The sequence below is a fragment of the Loxodonta africana genome, chromosome 17 (assembly GCF_030014295.1).
Source record: "Loxodonta africana isolate mLoxAfr1 chromosome 17, mLoxAfr1.hap2, whole genome shotgun sequence".
Lineage (NCBI taxonomy): Eukaryota > Metazoa > Chordata > Mammalia > Proboscidea > Elephantidae > Loxodonta > Loxodonta africana.
In genome coordinates this window covers 64,996,775-65,011,919 of record NC_087358.1, presented here as the reverse complement: position 1 = coordinate 65,011,919, position 15,145 = coordinate 64,996,775, and the positions used below count along the sequence as shown (strand labels likewise).

The window sequence follows — 15,145 nt, the reverse complement described above, 5'->3', positions numbered from 1 at the left end:
TTAGCTGGGCCATGAGTCTCAGTATTGTGTGATTGTCCACCATTTTATGTGATTTCTGTATGTGTTGTAAATCCTATCACTGTGATGAAATGAGATGGATTAGTGGCAAGTTATATTGATGGGATATACAAGCTAGTGCCTTAAGCCAATCTCTTTTGAGATATAAAAGAAGAAGCAAGCAGAGAGACATGCGGACCTCTACCACCAAGAAAGCCATACCGGGAGCAGAGCGCATCCCTTGGACCTGAGGTTCCTGCGCTGAGATGCTCCCAGACCAATGGAAGACTGATGACAAGGACCTTCCTCCAGAGTCGACAGAGAGAAGGAAGTCTTCCCCTTCTCCTGGAGCTGACACCTTGAATTAGGACTTGTAGCCTACGGGACTGAGAGAATAAACTTCTCTTTGTTAAAGCTGTCCACCTGTGGTATTTCTGTTACAGCATCACTAGATGACTAAGACAGCAGCCAAGCTGTTAACCACTGAACTATCAGGGCTCCAGTAGCTGCAACAATGGGTTCAAACACAGCAACGGTTGTAAGGATGGCTAGGACTGGGCAGTATTTCATTCTCTTATACATAGGGTTGCTATGAGTCAGGACCAACTCAACGGCACCTAAGAAAAGGCTCTCCACTGACAAGATTGAGATAACACCACATAAGGATTCCAGAAGTAATGAACAAATCTCAGTAGGTTATTTTAACACAACAAGTTTTTAAGTTTCTACTATATACAGAGTATTTTGTTAAAAACCATACCACCACCGCCACAAAGTCGTACAGCAAATTAGAGTTAATGATGCAATTAAAGGTGAGGTTACCAATTGGTCTTAAGCAGTTCTTTGAAGTTTGTGACCTTGGTTCTGTCAGATGTGAATTCCTGCTAAGTCTAGAATCACTGGAACTCTCACAGATACATGCAGTGGAGTTAGGCAATAGCTTATACTTAGACAGCTTCTTTTTCTATAAAGAACTGAGAGTGTTTCAGAAATATATTTGCAGGATTTCAATTAATGAAGGCAAGCTTAAAAGAATGCAGAAGTCTCTTTATATAATGCAATGAAACTGAGTATTAGTTGTGATCCACAGGGTTTTTAATTGACCAATTTTCAGAAGTAGACCTTTCTTCCTAGTCTTCTTAGTGTGGAAGCTCCACTGAAACCTGTTCGCCATCACTGCAACACGTAAGCCTGCACTGAGAGACGAGTGGTGGGTGGGTATGAGGTGCATTGGCCAGGAATCGGAGCTGGGTTTCCTGTATTTTAAAAACCAAACCAAACTCATTGCCATCGAGTCGATTCCGACTCATAGTGACCCCCTAGGACAGAGAAGAACTGCCCCATAGGGCTTCCAAGGAGCAGTTGGTGGATTTGAACTGCTGACCTTTTGGTTAGCAGCCGAGCTCTTAACCACTGCATCACCAAGTCTCCCGTATAGAAGGTGAGAATTCTACCACTGAACCACCAATGCCTCCCAAAAAAGTATTAAATTCATTGAATGAAAAGCAAAGAGCAAAAATGGTTGGAAATAAACAGCTGAAGTTTACCATTTCTCATTTTAGCTGAAGTTTGATAAAGATATTTAGCATATTTTTAGAAATATTATATACCTAAAACTACAAAGAATATTACATACATTGCAATTCATTTTCCCCCCTACTTATCATAACTTGGACATCTGTATTCCAAGGCAGTTTAAGATTCTGTTTTAAATTATAAAATACAAGCTTTTGAAACAACTGAAACAATGATGTATAAAGTAAATATTAATAATCCCTTCTACCCTTTTAGCCCATTCCCTACATACATAAGATTTATTCTTTTTTCCCCAAAGAAATGTCAAGGTACAGAAAGAAATCTGCATCTTATCCTTTTACTAGTTAATAGCAGACCATGGGACACCTTCCCAGGCCAGCAGGCCAAGATTTTTTTTTTCTTTCTTTTTATTGTGGTTTAAGTGAAAGTTTACAAATCAAGTCAGTATCTCATACAAAAATTTATGTACACCTTGCCATATACTCCTAGTTGCTCTCCCCCTAATGAGACAGCACACTGGTTCTCTCCACCCTGTATTCTTGTGTCCATTCAGCCAGCTGCTGACGCCCTCTGCCTTCTCGTCTCCTCTCCAGACAGGAGCTGCCCACATAGTCTTATGTGTCTACTTGATTCAAGAAGCTCACTCCTCACCAGTATCATTTGCTATCCTATAGTCCAGTCCAATCCCTGTCTGAAGAATTGGCTGTAGGAATGGTTCCTGTCTTGGGCTAACAGGTCTGGGGACCATGACCTCCGGGGTCCTTCTAGTCTGTCAGACCATTAAGTCTGGTCTTTTTATGAGAATTTGAGGCCTGCATCCCACTGCTCTCCTGCTCCTTCAGGGGTTCTCTGTTGTGTTCCCTGTCAGGGCAGTCATCGGCTGTAGCCGGGCACCATCTAGCTCTGGTCTCAGGCTGATGTAGCCTCTGGTTTATGTGGCCCTTTCTGTCTCTTGGGTCAGCAGGCCAAGATTTAACTCACTCTTCTCATGAGCTACATAGAAACCACTGTAGAGATGGACCATGGTTTATTTCAGCAAGGGATACTGAGAGATGCATAGGTTGTTTCCAGGGTTTTGCTTTTGGTGCTTGTCATGGATTGAAGTGTGTTCCCCCAAAATGTGTGTCAACTTGGCTAGGCCGTGACTCCCAGTATTGTGTGGCTGTCCATCATTTTGTGATCTGATATGATTATCCTATGTGTTGTAAATCCTAACCTTTATCATGTTAACAAGGCAGGATTAGAGGCAGTTATGTTAATGAGGCATGACTCAATCTACAGGATTAGATTGTATCTTGGGTCAATTTCTTTTGAGATATAAAAAGAGAGAACCTAGCAGAGAGGAGAGGGAACTCATACCACCAAGAAAGAAGAAGCACCGGGAGCGGAGGGCATTCTTTGGACCTGGGGTCCCTGCACTGAGAAGCTCCTAGACTAGGGAACATTGATGACAAGGACCTTCTCCCAGAACTGACACAGAGAGAAAGCCTTCCCCTGGAGCTGGCATCCTGAACTCGGACTTCTAGCCTCCTAGACTGTGAGAGAATAAATTTCTGTTTGTTAAAGCCATTCACTTGTGGTATTTCTGTTACAGCAGCACTAGATAACTAAGACAGTGCTCTTGCCTGTATTACTCCCATCAAGCTTTCAAAAAAGATTTTCACACTGCCTGTCTTGTATTCCTCTGCTGTGATACAGAATGGATCTACTTATAACGCACTACACTCTATAAAAAAAACAAAAGTTTCTGTCACGTCAACCCCAACTCATGGCATCCCATGTATATCAGAGTAGAACTGTGCTCCATAGGTTTTCCAGTTTATTTTGTGTGTCAGAGTAGAACTGTGCTCCATAAAGTTTTCCAGAGCTAATTTTTTTAAGTATATCACCAGGCCTTTCCTCTGAGGTTCCTGTGGGTGGGCATGAACTTCCAACCTTTCAGTCAGCAGCCAACACTTAACTGTATGTGCCACCCAGGGACTCAGTTTAAGCTGCTATAACGTAATTTATCCTGTCACATGTTCCCAGCTGCCAGTTTATAAATACGAATATATAAATATCCTAGATTTAAAGCCAAATGTGTGTAACAGGGACCCTGATCCAAGTGAGAGCTCCACCATTCACAAATATTGGAGACCACACCAGGGGCCATCTGTTCTCACAGACCTTTACATGAAGCCAACTATATCCTGGTGGTGCAATGGTTAAGAGCTACGGCTGCTAACCAAAAGGTCAGCAGTTCAAATTTGCCAGCTGCACTTTGGAGCACTGCTACTCTGTCCTTTACAGGGTTGCTATGAGTCAGAATCAACTCGACAGCAACAGATTTGGTTTGGGTTTTCACATCCTATATATGTCATTGTATCTCTTAGGTAGGAGATCTGGGACAAAAAGCCTCCTCTTTTTCCTCATTTTTTTTTTTTTAAAACGAACATGTTTAACTGTTTTTTATTGTACTTTAGATGAACGTCTACAGAACAAACTAGCTTCTCAGTAAACAATTAGTACACATATTGTTTTTCGACATTGGTTGTTAACCCCACATGTCAACACCGTCTCCTTCTTGAGCTTGGGTTCCCTGTTACCTGATTTCCTGTCCCTTCTGCCCTCTCATTCTTGCCCCTGGGCTGGCGTGCCCTTTTAGTCTCGTTTTATTTTATGGGCCTGTCTAATCTTTGGCTGAAGGGTGAGCCTCAGGAGTGGCTTTGTTACTGAGCTATATGGGTGTCCGGGGCCATACCCTCGGGGTTTCTCCAGTCTCTGTCAGAACAGAAAGTTTGGTCTTTTTTTTGTGTGTGAGTTAGAATCTTGTCCTACATTTTTCTCCAGTTCTGTCTGGGACCCTCTATTGTGATATCTGTCAGAACAGTTGGTGGTGGTAGCCAGGCATCACCTAGTTGTGCTGGACTCAGTCTGGTGGAGGCTGTAGTAGTTGTGGTCCATTAGTCCTTCGGACCAATCTTTCCCTTGTGTCTTTGGTTGTCTTCATTCTCCCTTGCTCCAGATGGGGTGAGACCAGTGGAATATCTTAGATGGCCACTCAGAAGCTTTTAAGACCCCAGACGCTACTCACCAAAGTAGAATGAAGAATATGTTCTTCATAAAATATGTCATGCCAACTGAGCTAGATGTTCCCCGAGACCATCATTCCCACAGCTCTCAGCCTGGTAGTTTGGGCCCTCAGGGAGTTTGCATTGTCTATGGAGCTTCCATGACCTTGACTTAGGCAAGTTGTGCTGGCTTCCCCAGTATTGTGTACTGTCCTGTCCTTCACCAAAGTTACCACTTGTCTATTGTCATTAAGTGTTTTCCCATTCCCACCCCTCCTCTCCCTCATAACTATCAAAGATTGTTTCTTTTTGTGTGTAAACCTTTTGAGTTTTTATAGTAGTGGTCTCATACAATAGTTGTCCTTTTGTGATTGACTTATTTCACTCAGCATAATGCCCTCCAGATTCACCCATGTAGTGAGATGCTTCACAAATTCATCATTGTTCTTTATCATTGTGTAGTGTTCCATTGTGTGTATGTACCATAGTTTGTTTATCCATTCATCTGTTGACGGCCATTGAGGTTGTTTCCATCTTTTTGCTATTATGAACAATGCTGCAGTGAACATGGGTATGCATATGTCTATTCACGTGATGGCTCTTATTTCTCCAGGATATTTTCCTAGGAGTGGAATTGCTGGATCATGTGGTATTCCTACGAGTTGGAATCGACTAGATGGCACTGGGTTGGTTGTTGTTTTGTTGGTATGGTATTTCTATTTCTAGCTTTTTGAGGAAGCGGCATATCATTTTCCAAAATGGTTGTACCTTTTTGCATTCCCACCAGCTGTGCATATGAGTTCCAATCTCCCTACAGCCTCTCCAGCATTTGTTTTCTGGGTTTTTTTTTTTTTTTTTTTTTGTGCCAGTAATGTCAGGGTGAGATGGTATCTCATTGTGGTTTTGATTTGTATTTCTCTAATGACTATCGAATGTGAGCATTTCCTCATGAGTCTGTTAGCCACCTGACGGTCTTCTTTGATGAAGCATCTGTTCATATCCTTTGCCCATTTTTAAATTGGATTATTTTTCTTTTTGTTGTAGAGGTGTTGGATTTTCCTGTAGATTTTAGAGGTTAGACTTTTGTTGGATTTGTCATAGCCAAATTTTTTTTCCCAGTCTGTAGGTTCTCTTTTTACTCTTTTGATGAGTGTAAGTGTTTAATTTTTAAAAGACCCCAGTAATCTAGCTTATCTTCTGGAGTTTGTATGTTGTTGGTTATGGTTTGTATCCTGTTAATGCCGTGTACTAGGGCCTCTAACGTTACCCTATTTTTTCTTCTATGATCTTTATTGTTTTTGATTTGGGTTTTATATTTAGGTCTTTGATCCATTTTGAATTAGTTTTTGTGTGTAGTATGAGGTATGGGTCCCATTTCATTTTTTTTTGCAGATGGACATCTAGTTTTGCCAGGCCCATTTGTTAAAAAGGCTGTCTTTTCCTCATTTAATGGACTCTGGGCCCCCATCAAAGATCAGGTGACCACAGGTGGATGGATTTGCATCTGGGTTCTCAATTCTACTCCATTGGTGAATGTCTGTCATCGTACCAGTACCTGGCTGTTGTGACTACCATAGCTGTACAGCAGGCTCTGAGGTCAGGTAGTGCAAGTCCTCCTACTTTATTCTTTTTCAATAGTACTTTACGTATCCAGGGCCTCTTCCCTTTCCATATAAAGTTAATCATTAGTTTTTCCATCTCTTTAAAGAATGCTGTTGGCATTTTGATTGGAATTGCATTGTATTTGTAGATTGCTTTTTGGGTAAAATTGACATTTTCACAATGTTGAGACTACCTACACATGAGCATAGTATGTTTTTCCATTTATGCGGTTCTCTTTTGGTTTCTTGCAGTAGTGTTTTGCAGTTTTCTTTTATAGGTCTTTTACATTCCTGGTTAGATTTATTTGTATTTTTTTTTTTTTAGGGGCTATTATAAATGGTATTGTTCCCCTGATTTCCTTTTCATAGTTCTCTTTATTGGTGTATAGGAATCCAACTGATTTTTGTATGTTTATCTTGTATCCTGCTAGTCTGCTGAATTATTCTATTAGTTCCAGTAGTTTTCTCATGGGGGTCTTTTGCATTTTCTATGTATAGTAAAAGAAAACATTTCAAGGTCTATCCTGATATACAATGCTGTCAGTGATAGGATAATACCCATACACCTACAAGGAAGACCAGTTAATACAACTATTATTCCAATTTATGCACCAACCACTAAGGCCAAAGATGAAGAAACTGAAGGTTTTTATCAACTTCTGTAGTCTGAAATTGATCAAACATGCAATTAGGATGCATCAATAATTACTGGTGATTGGAATGTGAAAGCTGGAGGCAAAGAAGACGGATTGGTAGTTGGAAAATATGGCCTTGGTGATAGAAACAACACCAGAGATCACATGATAGAATTTTCCATGACCAATGACTTCTTCACTGCAAATACCTTTTCTCACTAACATAAATGGCAACTATACAAGTGGACCTCGACAGATGGAATGTGCAGGAATCAAACTGACTACATCTGTGGAAACAGATGATAGAAAAGATCAATATCATCAGTCAGAACAAGGCCAGGGGTCTATTGTGGAATAGACCATCAATTGCTCATACGCAGGTTCAAGTGAAACTGAAGAAAATTAGAACAAGTCCATGAGAGCCAAAGTATGACCTTGTGCCTATCCCATCTGAATTTAGAGACCATTCAAGAATAGATTTGATGCGTTGAACAGTAATGATCAAAGACGTGATGAGTTGTGGGATGATATCAAGGACATCATACATGAAGAAAGCAAGAGGTCATTAAAAAGACAGGAAAGAAAGAAAAGTACTCTATTATGAACCTTTTTATTTCAGTTGGGTCTGTTTTAATGTAAATGTCTTTGGCTGGGTTCTGTAGGGAAGCAAAACCAGTAAAGCATATAAATATATAGAGAGAGAGATTTATATCAAAGAAGCAGCTCACACGATTGTAGAGGCTGGAACGTCCCAAATCCATGGATTAGAATAGGGGCTTCTCACGACTCATGTAGCCTTGGGGCCTGGCAAAACCAAGATCAGCAGGTCAGAAAGCAGGGCTCTTGCTCACAAGCTGTGAAAATTGACAGATTCCAAGATTGGCAGGCAAGACTGCAAGGCTTCTCCTGATTCAGGTAGCTGCAGGGACTGGCAAACCTAAGATCGGCAGGTCAGAGAGCAGGGCTCCGCTCACAGGCTGTGAAGACTGATGAATCCCAAGATCTGCAGATAAGCTGATAGCTCAAGTCCCAAGAACTGGAGGTCAGATGAACAGAAAGCAGCCGCAGGATCCACAGTGAGCAAAAGCCAGAATGCCTGTTTATATTTGGATGCAGGCCACACCCCCAAGGAAACTCCAGTTCAACTGACTGGCTACTAACAGCAGATCCCATCGAGGGAGTGATCATATATAAAGACTGAGAATCATGGCCCATCCAAGTTGACACACAATCTTAACCATCACAGTCCACCCCTTGTCAACTTGGCACACATAAACATCTCCTTAAACCATACATAATCTCTGAATAAAGACAATTATAAAGTCATACTTTTGTCTAACATGATACTAACACACGGACAACCGAAACCACACTAGCCCCATTTACATCTTATGTAAGTGAAGAAAACAAAAATATCTGATGCACACATACAAAGGAAAAACACTCATAATTACAGTCCTCATTTCTGCAACTGGTCACATGGCCATAACTGTATTTAGAATTACCTTCTTCCACCACCCATTCTGTATTTCCCCCATTTCATTTCTTATTTGGGTTATTCATGTCCTCTCCTGTTTTTGTCAATTTAGCCAATGGTTTGTCAATTTTGTTGATCCTTTCAAAGAACTAAATTTTGGTTTTGTTGATTCTATTATTTTTCTATTCTCCGTTTTATTTATTTCTGCTGTGATCTTTATTATTTCCTTTCTTCTGGTGGCTATGGACTTCTTTTGCTGTTGTCTATTTCAGTTGTATAGCTATTGTTTTCATTTTGTCCCTTTCTTCTTTTTTGACATGTGCATGTATTACTATAAATTGACCTCTGAACACTGTCTTTGCTGTGTCTCAAAGGTTTTGGTATGATGTGTTTTCATTCTTGTTTGAGTCTAGGAATTTTTTTATTCCATCTTTGATTTCTTCTATTACTTGGTTTTTAAGCAGGGTGTTATTCAGTTTCCATGTATTCAATTTTTTTTTCCTTGCTCTTCCTGTTATTAATTTCTACTGTGATGGTGTGATCAAAGAAGATACTTTGTATTATCTCAATGTTTTAGATTTTGTTGAAGGCTGCTTTGTGGCCTAAGATGTATGCTATTCTTTTGGGGTCTATCCTATATGGGGTTCATTGAGCTTCTTGGATGGTCAGCTTTTCATCTTTCAATATTAGAGAAGTTTTCTGCCAGCAATTCTTCAATGACTTGATCTCTTACAAATTTTCCCTTTTGATTGTATCCCACATCATTCTCAGGGTTTCTTCATTCTTTTTCTCTGATTTTTCCTGAAAGTGGTACCCAAAGATTCATCTTCAATTTTCGCTGATCCTGTCTTCCACTGTTTCAAACCTTCTCCTCAAACCTTCTATGACATCATTTCTGAAATCTTGTTGTATCCTTTGGATTTCTAATTGATATTTTTGTATGATTTCTACTTGTGAGTTTGACATTTTGTTCCTATATTATTTTCCTCAACTCTTCCATTGTTTTGTCTGTCTTTTCTAGGATTTTGTCTATTATTTCCTCATTTTTGTCTGCTTTTTCCTTCATCGCTTGGATAGCCCTGAATATTAGAGATTTGTATTCCCTATGTAGTTCCAGTGCCTTTTCTCCTACTGGAAGGTCATCTGGTGTTTTATTTTGGATATCTACTGGAACCATCCTGTCATATTTTTAATATGCTTTGATATTGTCTGCTGTCTTTGGAAAATGTAGTAATTATTTTCATTTATTGATTGTGGATTTGTTTCATCCTGCTTTTTTGTTTTATTTAGTTATGTCTGAGCAGGCGGGCTGTGGATTCGTTGTTGTTTGCTCGTCTGTCAGCACTGTATTTCTCACCACCTTGTCCAATGGGCAGGGCCAGTTGTTCAGCTATGGTGCAGCAGGGCAGGTCCAGTGGAGGGGCTGGGATGTGTCATTTGTGGCATGTACTGGGGCTGATAGGGCGAGGCCCGGGGGGGGGCCAGTGCAGGGAAGGTTCTTGTAGGCCATGCCTGTGCTGCTTAGGGGTGCAATGCTCAGCACATGATGTGGATAGGCAGGAGGAAGGTGGGAAGATGTTATGTGTGAAGCTAATTTGGTGTGGGAAAGAAGAGAAAGAGAAACAGAACCAAAAAAAAAAAAAAAGAGTGCCGAGGGAGCCTGCCATTGGAGTGGGACAGACATGGCACACACAGCTAGAAGGATGGGAGAAAGGAAAGGAAGGGGGAGAGATAAGAAACTATAGATAAAGAAAAAAAAGAGAAAGGCACACGTGGCCAGGTGGTCAGGAGAAAGGAAAGGAAGGTAGAGACACAAGAAACCAAGAAAAAAAATGAAGAAAAACAGGAAAAGAAATGCCCCAGGGGAGCCCACTGGAAACAGGTCCCCAGCTGAGCAGTGCTGTACAACCTCTCAGGAAGGTGCAGAGATGGTACATGGAACCAGTTGTTCAAAAGGAAAGGAAGGAGATGAGAGAGAAGAAACCAATAGAAGCAAAAAAAAAAAGGAACAACGGCAACAAAAAGAAATGGCACTGAAGGAGCCAGCTGGTGTGGGCAAGGCAAATCCAAGTGGCAAGGAGCAGCATGTCCCCAGCAAGCAACTGTAGCCTGCCAGAAAGCTGCAGAGGCCAGGCAGGAGGAAGGGTGGGGGTGGGAAAGTGTGTACTCCTGGGTACCGGGTGCTCCGTCTCCTGCTGGGAGCTCCAGAGAGCTGCCTTCCCGTACTCCCTGTCCGCCATTCTTGGTGGCTGAGGAGAGCAAGATGGTGAATCTGTGCCGCTTTAGCTGATAGGGGACCTCCACTCCATAGCTGTCCTCACGATTCTCTGTTTCTTATTCCATTTGGTGCTTGGTTGAGTTCTTTATCCCTTCTTTTGACGCTTAGGATTCCTGGATTGACACTTGTCTGTTTTACTTAGTTTTTCGGGTCTTTGCTACGGAGGGACAGTGTGGTGCTTGTCTATAATGCCACGTTGGCTCCCTCCCCAATTATTTTTTACTGTGTTTAATTTAAATGTTAAGAAGATAGTCACTGTATAAACACAATGAAATACTACTCGGCCGTAAAGAGAAATGAAGTCCTGACGCATGCCACTACATGAGCTTTGAAAACATCATGCTGCGCAAAATCAGTCACAAAAGGTCAACTACTGCGTGATCTCATTTATATAAGCAAATATATAGAAACTAAAGATTCTTAGTGGTTGTCAGGGTGGGAGGGAGGGGGAAAGAGGAAGTTTTTGATTAGAGCATTGAGTTTATGTTAACAGTGGTGGAATGATTTAAAAAAGAATAGAGAAGGGTTGCAGAGCTTGAAGAATGTAATCAATGTTATTGAATTGTACATGTAGAAATTGTTGAGAGGTGTGTTTTGATACATACATTTTCAGACAAAAAAATTAAAAAAAAAAAATAAGACAGGCACCTAGAAAACATTTTTAAGTGAAAAATTAAAGGAACTAGGTTTGCATTTAGTCCATTGGTTGTTTTCTGCCAACCAGCGGTGTCTTTGTCTGGTCTGTAGTTGGCCAAGAATCCCAGCATCTGCCTCTAGCCAACAGTAAACTTTAGGACTGAGTGACCTAGCTTGGCAGTTCACAGCAGTGATGTCATCACATTAGTGTTCTGAATCCCCAGGCTGCCTTGACAAGCCAGCCCATGAATCAAGTGCCCTCGCCTGCACTGAGCTGGAGAGCAATTCCTATCATGGGAGGTCCCACAGGTCTGTGTGATAAAGATGATGACCCCAACAACTTCCCTATGCAGAGAAATGCCTGTTGCCACTTTCACCAACACTACTGCTACTCCAAGGAGCACTGGTACCACAACGGTTAAGTGATCAGCTGCTAACTGGCAGGTTGACAATTCAAATCTACCCAGCCGCTCCACAAGAGAAAGACCTGAAAATCTGCTTCTGTAAAGATTATAGCCAAGAAAACCTTATGGGGCAGTTCTACTTTGTCATATGGGGTTATTATGAGTCGGAATCAACTCAATGGCACCCAAAAACATTGCTACTACAGGCCTCTGGACTCTGCTCTGAGCTTAGTCTTTGTTTAAATGTTTCTATATATCTGAAATAACCACCAAACATTTTTTGTTATTATATATTACTCCAGTTTATTACATAAATGAAACAAGGTGTACACAACATATTCCAACACTGTTTAAATAAAGAGTTCTACATATAAAGGCCTGTGAAAAACATATACTTTTTATATAACATATACTATCTCAAGTGTATGAATAAATATGGGGAACAGGAGCCTTTTTTATACCACAGATCAGCAACATTTAGCATCAGTGATTATACAAACCCATAAGCAAACAATAAAAACATTTTCTTCACCTTGGGTATAAAAACTAGAAACTCTTTTGCCATATTTAAGCAGTATCCAAAAAGGGTACTCCTGAAAAGAAGGCAACCAATTGTCCTAATTCCGCCGTCCCTTTGATAGAAGCCTCAAGAACTGTATGAACTCCTTTGGGAAGGAGAAAACAAAAGCAGATGAAGACTCTGTTCTATAGGGGGCTTAATAAATGAAGAATTGCTATATTTTTGTCTTAAAAATGTGCTCAAGTTTTAATTTCTTCTCATCTTGGTCTCAATATGTACATCATGTGAATAAATGGATATAATGAATATGGCCTGACAGTTACTCTTTACGTGGTCTTTAAATGAACTTATTTCTACTCTTTCAGAAATTACAAGTACATTTAAAAAAGAAAATATTTTCTACATTAAAACAAAACAAAACAAACAAAACAGTGGTTCATGAAAAGCAATTCTTTAAACTCAATGAACTCAAAAGTGAACGGCTGGCTATAGAAAGCCTTGACCCTGGGAAAGGAATGCTTGGTAAGGAAACACAATCTCCTGTCTCTGAACACGGGTTCAGTTTATCAGGGCTGAAGCCTGAATGAGCTCAGCTCTTGTGCATCACATGACCCTCCACTGCCATCAAGAGCAGGCCAGGATGACATCCGGACTTTTCACCTTCGTCTTTTAGCAATGGAACACACGCCTGCCACCCCACCACTCTTCCTCCTTCCTTCCCCTTTTTAATGACTTTGTCTTAGCTCTTACTTTTGGAAATAAAATTCTGCTTCACAAAGTCTTTCAAAGGAAACATTAATAAAAAGAAGGCAAGGTGAAACTGACTGTGACGAAAACTGCCTGGTCCCTAAAAAGTCTGCATTCCTCCTATTCTGCCTCAATGGAAGAAGGTACCCCAAGGGCTAGTATTTTGCCCTGCACATTCTGTAGAAGTGGTCTGCCAGGGTGCCCCAGGGAGGGCATATTTAAATATTCTCACAGGGTAGAACTGAAGGACCCAAGCTAATACATTCACTTTCCTGTGGGTGTCCTCCACAAGTGTAAAGTTCAGGCCAAAACTAAAAACCAAATCAGTTGCCATCGAGCCAACTCTGACTCATGGTGACCCCATGTGTGTCTGAGTAGGCCTGTGCTCCACAGGATTTTCAATGGCTGAGTTTATGGAAGTAGGCGGCCAGGCCTTTTTTCCAAGGTGCCTCTGGGTGGACTTGAACCACTAACCTATTGGTTAGCAATGAGTGCATTAACTGTACTACCCAGCTACTAAGGGGTTCTCAGAGTCACCTTTTGTTTGAAAAGAATAGGATGAAGACAAGAAAGAGGGGGAACAACTTATCCTCACTGTCTTTAAAAGACAAAGAGAAATATGATGTATGTACTGTTACAAACAAGATAAACAGGTGTACTAAAAGAAAGAGCTTTTAAAATTTCAATCATGTATTTTCCATCTAAACTAACTAGGAAGTCCAAAACAGGACATATTTTAACGTGACATGGCATGATCTAAAGTAAAGACTGAAAAGCTGGAAAAATCAACTCTTCAATTCACTAGCCACATTTTGACTGGCAAAACAAACTGAAACCTTAACTTACACGGTACTCTTGCCTTTCATCAAGGGCTTCCCTCACAATTACAGTGAGAGAACCATGATAATATGGCTCTCTTCTGTACATACAGTGTGTTCACGGGGGGTTATAGCTAGAAGACAGCCTGACATGGACACACCCTACAAGACAAGTGGCTGCATCAACATCATCAAAGAGGCGCAGCAGCCTGTCTTCTTCATTTGGGCCTCTATCCCAATATGTCATCATCCTCATTTTCTACGGAGCGAAAGAGATACAAGGAAGGCTAAGGAGCTTTGCTTAAAATCAGAGTGAATTACTAACATTACCTAAGGCAGAGCCCACACTCCTCGAAAACACCTGTGCCACCTTCCAAGCCAACAAATTACACCATGAGCTTATACATTAATACTGTGTAACAATTCCTCACAAAGGTCAAGTCTACAAAGGCTTAAAATCACTTATTATAAGTGAGAGATCCTGCCAAGATAGGAAGTTAAAACACAGTGCAATATTCCAAAGGTGGATTTCCTGTACTGCCTATACCCGTGGCTGGGAAGTCCAGGTCTTCACATGTGATGTTTCTTCAGCAGACTAGAAGCAAAAGCCCCAGATGGTCAGGGACAAAAATAGATTCTTGAAGGCTCCAACCCATGGTTCTGGTGAGCTTCTCCAGAGCAGTCTAAGAGTCTCTGCTAAGCACTGAGATGCACTGGGAGCTACTTTCCCCCGAAAAAACCGCCCACAGTTCCTGATTTTCTTGCAAAGTTTCTTGAGCAGAAACATGTATTTTGAAAGTTATCTTTGATGTCCAAGGGTACGTCAGTGGTAAAGACTAGCGTTTGGATGTTGCAGTTTATGTCATTAAACACTGGATGAGGCACGTCCAATGCCAACATAGCAACCTAAGCTAACCCAGTTGTCCTCTGTTGCTCACACCCAGGAATCTATGATGAGCCAAGCAGTGAGAAGCCGTGTGAACCACAGGAAGCTGTACTGTTTCGGAAGTTAGCATTTTCCAAGGGTATCTCATGCAGCCTGTGGCTTGTCACAAGTCCAATTTCTTCAACTGCTCGTATGTCACAAAGAACTGCAGGTATCGGTTAAGGCTGACAAAGAAAACGCCATCTGAACAACTCAAGCACATAAATACAAAGCTGCAAATAGCACTTCTGCTAGCAAGTACGTATGAACAGACCACGCGCCACGATCAAGGTTAAGTATGAGGGGATTCATGCTCAACCACTCCCAAGTATCTCCCCATAAGCCTTCCAGGTCAGAGCTGAGATACAAAAATCACCTAGCATCAGCTCCGTGACATGGCCTCTTCTAAGATGGCAGCCACAGTGATTAGCTTTTGTGACTTCACTGGGGTAGGAAGAATTTACAGACAGCATTATGAGAGAGAGTTAACAAGCCCTGGGGAAACTATCCCCCAGGGTTTC

General features: G+C 41.2%; 1 protein-coding gene across 7 annotated transcripts in view; it reads right to left on the bottom strand.

Annotated features, from left to right (window-relative positions):
* The window catches only part of SLC25A30 (solute carrier family 25 member 30), a 67,183-nt gene that overhangs the window by 26,233 nt on the left and 25,805 nt on the right, over nucleotides 1-15,145 (bottom strand). For 3 of the 7 annotated variants that reach the window (XM_003412610.4, XM_064270102.1, XM_010592605.3), the window contains one exon: nucleotides 11,885-14,790. The exons of 3 other annotated variants lie outside the window; for them this stretch is intronic. In XM_003412610.4, the coding sequence (XP_003412658.2) occupies nucleotides 14,749-14,790 (42 nt within the window). In that variant the 3' untranslated portion in view covers nucleotides 11,885-14,748. Of the gene's footprint in view, nucleotides 1-11,882; nucleotides 14,791-15,145 lie in introns of those variants that run through there. One more of the 7 variants, XM_023551280.2, reaches the window with a different exon arrangement.